The following is an 8,802-nucleotide window of genomic DNA, read 5'->3' on the forward strand; positions in this document are numbered from 1 at the left end:
GATATCAAACCTTTATCAGACGCCATGTTGAGATCTCTGTTTCCTCACCGGCAGTATTGACGTCTTGGCCTAAGGAATGGGGGAACTTCTAGGAGTTAAATAACCAGTTCTGCTGACGTAGATGTTCAGAGTGTAAGTGAGTCCAGTCAGGAAGGATGTGAGTCATGGTAGTCAGTGCAGGCAGCCAACAGGAGCCTATAGTGTTGTTTCCCATCACACAGACAGACAACCTGTCTTTCACCCTGTATCCTCATGACAACCTGTCTCCCTGTATCCTCATGACAACCTGTCTGTCTCCCTGTATCCTCATGACAACTTGTCTGTCTCCATGTATCCTCATGACAACCTGTCTGTCTCCCTGTATCATCATGACAACCTGTCTCCCTGTATCCTCATGACAACTTGTCTGTCTCCCTGTATTCTCATGACAACTTGTCTGTCTCCCTGTATCCCCATGACAACTTGTCTGTCTCCCTGTATCCTCATGACAACCTGTCTTTCTCCCTGTATCCTCATGACAACCTGTCTGTCTCCCTGTATCCTCATGACAACCTGTCTGTCTCCCTGTATCCTCATGACAACCTGTCTGTCTCCCTGTATCCTCATGACAACCTGTCTGTCTCCCTGTATCCCTGTCTGTCTCCCTGTATCCTCATGACAACCTCATGACAACCTGTCTGTCTCCCTGTATCCTCTCAAGCTGTGCATATCCTTTAATAAAAATGCAGAAACACAGTAGTGGGTTAGTCAAATTCTACACTGTTATAACAAAACCAAACTCAATGAAATGCACTTGAAATAGAGGTTGACTTGACATAGTACATTTCTCAACTGTTTAGCTTACAAAATGATGACTAATTAATATAGATTAGATTAGATTATTATGCACCCCACTATTCATGACAATAAATGTTTGATGTGGTGTTAGCCAGACATTTCAAAGGAGTGAAAGAAACATTTCAACACCAGCTCAGTATCTGTGAGTCTCTGCCCAGGGCAGAGGCCGTTGTTGATGTGAGCTTCCTGCTACCTCATGTTTTGTTTCCTGTTGCAGCCTGGGCTTTGGGCTCTGAGAAACCATTATCTGTCTGACCAACACAATAGGATAGAGTCCAGATATCTAAAAGAGGGAGGGAGAAAGAGGGAGAAAGTTTGCAAGTTGGAAATTCCAGAGTATCTGATTCATTCATGTCATAACGATGAATTCTGGTCTTTGGCCGTTGTTGAAGTGTGGGTTGGTGTATATATATGTGCACAGAGTACCAGAGAGCAGTATCATTTCATCCACTGGATCAGACTAGAAACATATCCTTTGGAGATTTACCTGCAAAAGAGCATCACATTTTAATCTTACAATGGTAAGTACTGTTGAGAGAATTGGTTTATGCCTTAAAATTAAGATGCACCAGTTAGTTTATATACAGTTCAGACAGCCAATGCATTTCTCAGTCTGTAAAGTATGGCTGGATGTTGTCTCCACAGGACTTCTGCTCTGCATCACAGCAAACCAGAAGCCTCAGCTCATGGATCACCCTCTTCCTCCTGTACTCAAGTAAGAAACACATTTCAATAGATCTATGCATTTCTAAAATCCCACTCATGTAAACTCATTCATGTACTGTATGTCAATATTGACCTTTTTGTCATTTCTCAGTTGTCACCATGTGCACTAGAGTAGAGGGCTGGTCCTACCATCACTCCAACAAAACTATGAACTGGGACACTGCTAGAAAGTGGTGCACGGAGCACTACACTGACATGGTGGCCATCCAGAACCGTGGAGAGATCTCCCACCTTAACAGCATCCTGCCCAGGCAGACCAACTATTACTGGATAGGGATCCGTAAGGTGGACGACGTGTGGACCTGGGTGGGGACCAATAAGACCCTGACTAAAGAGGCAGAGAACTGGGCAGACGGGGAACCCAACAACGGGGGGAACAACGAGGACTGTGTGGAGATATACATCAAGAGAGAGGCGGACACAGGGAAGTGGAACGACGAGTCGTGTATGAAGAAGAAGACGGCTCTGTGCTTCACAGCCTCGTGTCAGAGCGACTCATGTTACCATGGAGAGTGTGTGGAGACCATCAACAGCCACCACTGTAAATGCTCTGAGGGCTTCTACGGAGAGCAGTGTGAAAACGGTAAGCAAGCCCAGGATGATATAGTCCAAATATCTAATACAGGCAGTATGAAGCCAACTGTTATCACATTCAATGTTCTCTTAATTGTAACTTTTAGCCTGTTTTCTGTTGTCGGCAGTTGTTGAATGTAAGATGGAGGGGGTCACTGTCCCTGCTAATGCCAGTGTCAGTTGCTCTCACCCCAATGGGAATTTCTCCTTTGACTCGACGTGTCAGTATTCCTGTGAAGAGGGGTACCGGCTGAGCAGCTCCGGGCCTGTGAGATGCACAGCCTCAGAATCATGGTCAGAACAGCCTCCCACCTGTGAATGTAAGTATATCCTCTTATAAACCTTGTAAATAAGGTGTTCTGGAAAGACTAATAACAGAAGAAAATAAGCTACAATTTGTCATAAACTTTTGATTTGTACTTTCTTTGAATTACTTCAGTGTCTCACTATGGGTCTTTATACCAGTATGACAGCTTAGACCTCCTGCATTTCAGTTGTTGTGTATCTTGAGTAATGTCTTCATGGTGGCACATTTAGTCAGTTATTACGATCTGCCCTCTCCTCCCCAGTGGTCTTATGCAGTGAGCTGTATGAACCTGGGAAGGGTTCCATGGCCTGCTCCCATCCCCTGGGCTCCTTCAGCTACCTGTCCACCTGTACCTTTACCTGTGAGGAGGGCTATGAGAGGCTGGCCTCCAGCTCTGCTACCCTGCAATGTGGAGCCTCGGGACAGTGGAATGACTCTCAGCCGCAGTGTATTGGTGTGTACAGGTTCTGGATATCTGTAAACGTAGCCCCCATAACATGTTACATCAACTGTAGTTGCTATAAATATATGAATGACACAGGACATTTTCCATTCAGAAATATCTAGAAGGACAAATAGAGTTTTGTAATTGTATGACAGTAGAATTGTCTCTGGACACAGACTGACCACTGCACCACTCTGTCTTGCAGCTGTAAGCTGCCCTACCCTCCAGCAGCCACAGGATGGCGCTATCAGCTGTGGAGAAGACTTCACCTATGGAAGCAGCTGTAACTTTAGCTGCTCTGAGGGTTATCTCCTCAAGGGGGCGATCACGCTGACCTGCACATCAGCTGCTGAGTGGAGTGAGGAGATACCACACTGTGAAGGTGAGGACAAACTTTTTTGCATCTTTAAAATAGACCTGATTTTAACCATTGTCTATATTGACAAGAGTTTTTAAACCAATTTAAACCATTATCTTTATTGACAAGATAGACATATGACCACTCTAACAATGGAAATACATGTTCTTAAAGATGCAAAGCAGACGGGAGGAGGCGAGAATGTTGAAGTATTACATTTTCCCCATTGGTCGATTGTTCCCAACTCCTAGAATCCCCACCCAGGGGACTACTAGAAACAAGTGGAGGCCTTCAATGGCAATCTTCCTTCTAAAAGGGTTATGTCCATGACTAGTCCCCCATCTATCTCTATGGCAACAACAGGTACAACTCCAATATTAAGTAATTTTTCTCAAAGTTGCTGAAATGCCACGTGCGTCCACTTATAATAGTGCATTCGTAAAACAACATGTATTTATTTAACTTGGCAAATCAGTTAAGAACAATTTGTTATTTACAATGAGATTAAGTGCCTTAGACCGCTGCACCACTTGGGAGCCCCAAACTACCAGGGCCATAAACATAACATTACGAAACCTCTCTTCAATCAAATAAGCCTCACATAGCAAATTAGCAATGCCATTTTTGTAGACATATTTTGGGCTGAGTAAAACATCTCACTTCAAATCTTCTTCTCTGTTTAAACTCAGTCAATTTACACACGATACTAAAACACTATAGACTGAGTTTAAATAGAGAGAAAGAGGTGAAGTGAGAGGTTTTACTCAGCCCAAGAGTACAAAATATTAAGAACACCTGCTCTTTCCATGACAAAGACTGACCAGGTGAATCTAGGTGAAAGCTATGATCACTTATTGATGTCACTTGTTAAATCAACTTCAATCAGTGCAGATGAAGGGGAGGAGACAGGTTAAATAAGTATTTTTAAGCCTTAAGACAATTGGATTGTGTCTGTGTGCCATTCAGAGGGTGAAAAGGCAAGCCAAAATATGTAAGTGCCTTTGAATAGGGTATGGTAGTGGGTTCCAGGCGCACCGGTTTGAATGTGTCAAGAACTGCAACGCTGCTGGGTTTTTCACGCTCGATAGTTTCCCGTGTATCAAGAATGGTCAACCACACAAAGGACATCCAGACAACTTGACACAACTGTGGGAAGCATTTTAGTCAACATGGGCCAGCATCCCTGTGGAATGCTTTCGACACCTGTTAGAGTCCATGTCCGACGAATTGAGGCTGTTCTGAGGGCAACTCCGTGGGGGGGGTAACTCAATATATATATATATATATACACCTTTTAGCAGATACTTTAATCCAAAGTGAGTTGCAGTCATGCGGGCATCCATTTGACCTATTGGTCTTATCTCCTTATGGATGTCTGCCACACACATGAGATCTCCAACGACAATCATTTTCATTATTTCATCCACAACTGTTTGTTTCCTTTTGTGGTGTTTTTATATACTAACCACTGTGTCCTTCTCTCAGCTGTCCAGTGCCCCTCTCCTGTGGTTCCTCTGGGGGGTCAGGTCAGGTGTGAGGCCCCCTCACATCCCTGGGGCTCTGTGTGCAACTTCAGCTGTGATGAGGGTTACGATCACCAGGGGGCCCCAAACATGCAGTGTTCACGGTCAGGGGAGTGGAGCGCTGAAACACCAACCTGCACAGGTATGTTATAACCTCTGTTACTCTCTCTGTGAGACACATTCAAACGGAATATTCTGTGAGACACAACCAAATTGAAATTCTGTGAGACGACCAACTTGGATTTTTGCTGGTCATCAGGACAATGTATGTTTATGTAGAGGTTATAAAGGCTTTATGAATGCATCATGAATGCATATCCTACATAAATGGGCTCAGTGATGTGACCAATCAGTTGATTCAGATTGTTTGACTGTTTTCCTCTGTTGTTTCTTCTTTCCTCCAGCCACACCTGATCCTCCATTGAACCCCACTATCCTAGGCCTGGCAGCAGGGGGCGCTGTGTCATTATCTGGCCTGTCTCTGGCTGCATGGCTCCTCAAACGAATCAGACAGAAAGGTAAACACAGAAGAAGTCCCTTATCTTCTACACTCACAGTCATTTGCTAGGAATAATAAAGTTAGAAAGTTAAAAGAAATTCAAAAATATCTCTGTTTCATAACACAGATTTGATTCAGAATGGCTATTTCTTACTTGACAATACTCATCAATATTCTCTTCATTGTCTCCTTCCAGCTAACACGTTTGATCTGAACAGCACCTCAGACATTGAGGAACCTTTACAGACCTACAGGAACAGCATCGAAAGCCTGATATAGAGACCAACAACAATAACAGCAGGAACAACAGCAGAAAGAACAGCAGGAACAGCAGCAGGAACAACAACAGGAACAACTGCAGGAACAACAGCAGGAACAACAGCAGGAACAACAGTCGGAACAGGCTGGCTCTTTTTTCAAAGAAGATCTGCTGGTCACACCTGGATCACAGTTCCTCAGTATTGTAATGTAGTAGGTTAGATAGCCTTGAATCGTCTGACTGGGAGAGAGGTGCTACGTTGAGTATACAGAATCATCTGTTCTCATGATGGTCCTACAGAAAATGTATTTTTTCTCCCTAAGGGAGTTTTGTATTGAACAAATTTTCACCACTGGCTGGTATACGAAAGGATACAAGAAAGGATCCAAGAGGGCTTCGCTAAGCCCCACCCCCCTTGGTTACTTTAGCAACGTCTGACATTTTCCCAGGAAGCCCAAATCCCCATTCATTCACTGGCAAAATCCCCTCAGAATGATCTCAATCTGTGTTTCTAATAAACAATACATTAACACAGACTACCCCTTGCAAATCAGGAAACTCTTTGGTATTTTGTGTCAGACTGTCATTACAATTGCTTCACAGAAACCTGGTAAAATAATGAGTGTAGTGCAGCTAGCCTCTAAATGGCTCTGAATTCACTGTCAGCATACAGTCAAAGCTATAACCACAGAAAGCACATGATGAAGATAGGCAGACACTGCTTCTCCTATAGAAATCCCTGATAACACTCATAGGAGAGTCATGGCAATAGTGGCTAGCTAAGCTCATATGTAGAAACACATGGGGTCTAACAGTTTTGTCGCACTGAGCTCTGCATGTGTAGGCCATCAAATCAAACACACTCCTTTGATATAAAGTTGTTTTTGACAAAAAAAGAAAACATGTCAGTTTGTAACTTTCACAAGGTTGGAGTAATAACATCCTCAACTACTTCGTTTTTAAAATAGTTACTCTGCTATAACCACCTTTGATGCTAACTAGGGCACTCAAATCATATCTACAGCAGATGGGATGTCGACAGAAGATGGGAGTTGTATTCATAACATTTCCAACTAGCTAACATACATTTTGAGAACAAGTTACTGTGAGGACAGACGCTGGGAGACAAGAAGCAAGTACAGGGAGTGAACATTTAATAAATAAACGACATGAAGGACAGATATAGAGGGGTGTAACCGATGGGAAATGGCTAGCTAGTTAGCGGTGGTGCGGGCTAATAGCGTTTTAACCGGTGACATCACTCGCTCTGAGACATTGAAGTAGTTGTTCCCCTTGCACTGCAAGGGCCGTGGCTTTTGTGGAGTAATGGGTAATGATGCTTCGAGGGTGGCTGTTGTTGATGTGTGCAGAGGGTCCCTGGTTCGGGGCGAGGAGAGGGACAGAAGCTATACTGTTACAGGGGCAATCAACAAAGTGAAGGAGTCCAGTTTAGTCCAATGACCACTGATGCGCGTAATGATGGTGACAGGTGTGCGTAATGATGGGCCGGCTGAGGCGTGGGAGCCCAACGAGCCAGCTGAAGTGTCGGAGCACGACAGTCGGCTGAGGCGTGGGAGCCCGACGAGCCGGCTGAGGCATGACTTTGGAATCGGAGCCTGCAGAGCCAACCAAGACAAGGAAACTTCTCGAGCCGGCACCCAGACCCAACATCAAAAAACAAAACAAAAATCAAAAAACTCCCTGATGCTTCAAATATGGGTGTCAGCATTCTGTGAGGACAGACGCTAGGAGGTGAGAAGCATGTACAGGGAGTGAATATACATTAATTGCACTGTAACGGTGACAAATGGTGACAACAAACTGTTAGTGCCTACATAAAGCTGTCCCAACATCTTACCACTGCTACACCTGGTTATCAGCAGAGTTTTGTTTGGCAGCGAAACAGTTCATTCAGCCTCATTTACTGCTTTCAAAGAAACATAGCTTTTATGGCTGACTTGCTGAAATAAATGTGGTTTCTAATAACAATTGTGAAGTACAAGTAATCCGTAATTTCGATTAAGACATTAATGTGCTTGGACGGACGTTACGTTAGTCAATATAACTATATATGTTTTTCATACTTTTGAGATGTACAGAACACGGGCTGTTCTTACCGTATTCTCCCTGTACACCAAGTCAGAACAGCAGACGAAATTAAGAGGGGTAAATAGGCCAAATTATTAGAGTGAGGCACAATGGGCAAAAACGTAATTTTGTTTCATTTAACCTTTATTTAAACAGGAAGTCACATTGAGATTAAAATCCATTTTATAATAGAGCCCTGTACACATTACAATAAAAACAGAATATTGAAACAACATACACATGTGCATAAAATATTATAATTCAGCACAATAAAAAATAGACTTCAATAAAAGCAATCAACTGCAACTACATAGAGGTCCACAAATTAGGGGCAAAAAAACAAAATGCAGATTTTCCCAAATCTGTGGAGACTGGAGGGATCTCTAGTGTTATCCGTTCCTGTGAACGGGTTTGATAACTTATGATTCTTAACTTTATTAATGATGTTACATATAGAGGGAGTTTCTGTCAGATTGCTTTGTAAATAAATAAAAGAGAATGCAGCTTTCTTCTTACAGACAGAGAGGTCCATCCCACATTTTATACAGACTACAATGATGAGTCCTAAAATTGTCTATAGCAACCTCTGACATTTTCCCACTTGTTTTGTAATGTTTATGTCCAATGGCCGATGAGCACCGATACACATTTAATCTATAATTTCTATTTCTCTTGACAAGGATTAAAAAGGATTTGTCAGTAGATTGTCGAGTTGATTCATGATGACTGCTAGCTAAGATTTTGAAAGTATGATGTTGACATGATCAGTCCAATCAAAGCTACCTGTAGATATAACGTGATTTGACGTCATTTTATCTGTGGCTAATGACCTTGAGCCTTCTTGGATGGGCACTTCTAATGTAAGTCTATGGCAGCACCCAAAAGGGCTAGACATTTCGAGGTTTTCTCTTAGACTTTGGGGTGACGTAGTGTCCACATGAGTGACAGAATACTGAGCTAATCACGGCGCAATGCTCCATATTTTCTGCTGGCTTGCCCCACCACAGAGAGCACTGAGCTAGGCTGAAACACCTGCATTATTCTGCCTTACTCAAGAAAACAAAAAAGAGCCCATGTTTGTATGCGGCTTTTTTAACTCAAATAAAGTTTGCAAACTGATATGTGACACGTATTAATGCCAAAATAACATGCAAAATAACATGCAAAACAGGCAAGCCACACCCTCC

The 8,802-nt window shown here is 43.0% G+C and overlaps 1 protein-coding gene across 1 annotated transcript; it reads left to right on the top strand.

Annotated features, from left to right (window-relative positions):
• The first annotated feature begins 1,143 nt into the window (after positions 1-1,143).
• LOC115108702 (E-selectin-like) lies at positions 1,144-6,066 on the top strand. Its single transcript, XM_029633318.2, has 9 exons — positions 1,144-1,358; positions 1,483-1,552; positions 1,655-2,146; positions 2,265-2,456; positions 2,706-2,897; positions 3,094-3,270; positions 4,732-4,911; positions 5,174-5,287; positions 5,465-6,066. The coding sequence occupies exons 1-9, from the start codon at positions 1,356-1,358 to the stop codon at positions 5,545-5,547; spliced, it is 1,503 nt and encodes a 500-aa protein (XP_029489178.2). The 5' UTR covers positions 1,144-1,355; the 3' UTR covers positions 5,548-6,066.
• Positions 6,067-8,802: the final 2,736 nt, after the last annotated feature.

Source organism: Oncorhynchus nerka, linkage group LG24 (genome assembly GCF_034236695.1).
Source record: "Oncorhynchus nerka isolate Pitt River linkage group LG24, Oner_Uvic_2.0, whole genome shotgun sequence".
In the NCBI taxonomy this organism is placed as follows: domain Eukaryota; kingdom Metazoa; phylum Chordata; class Actinopteri; order Salmoniformes; family Salmonidae; genus Oncorhynchus; species Oncorhynchus nerka.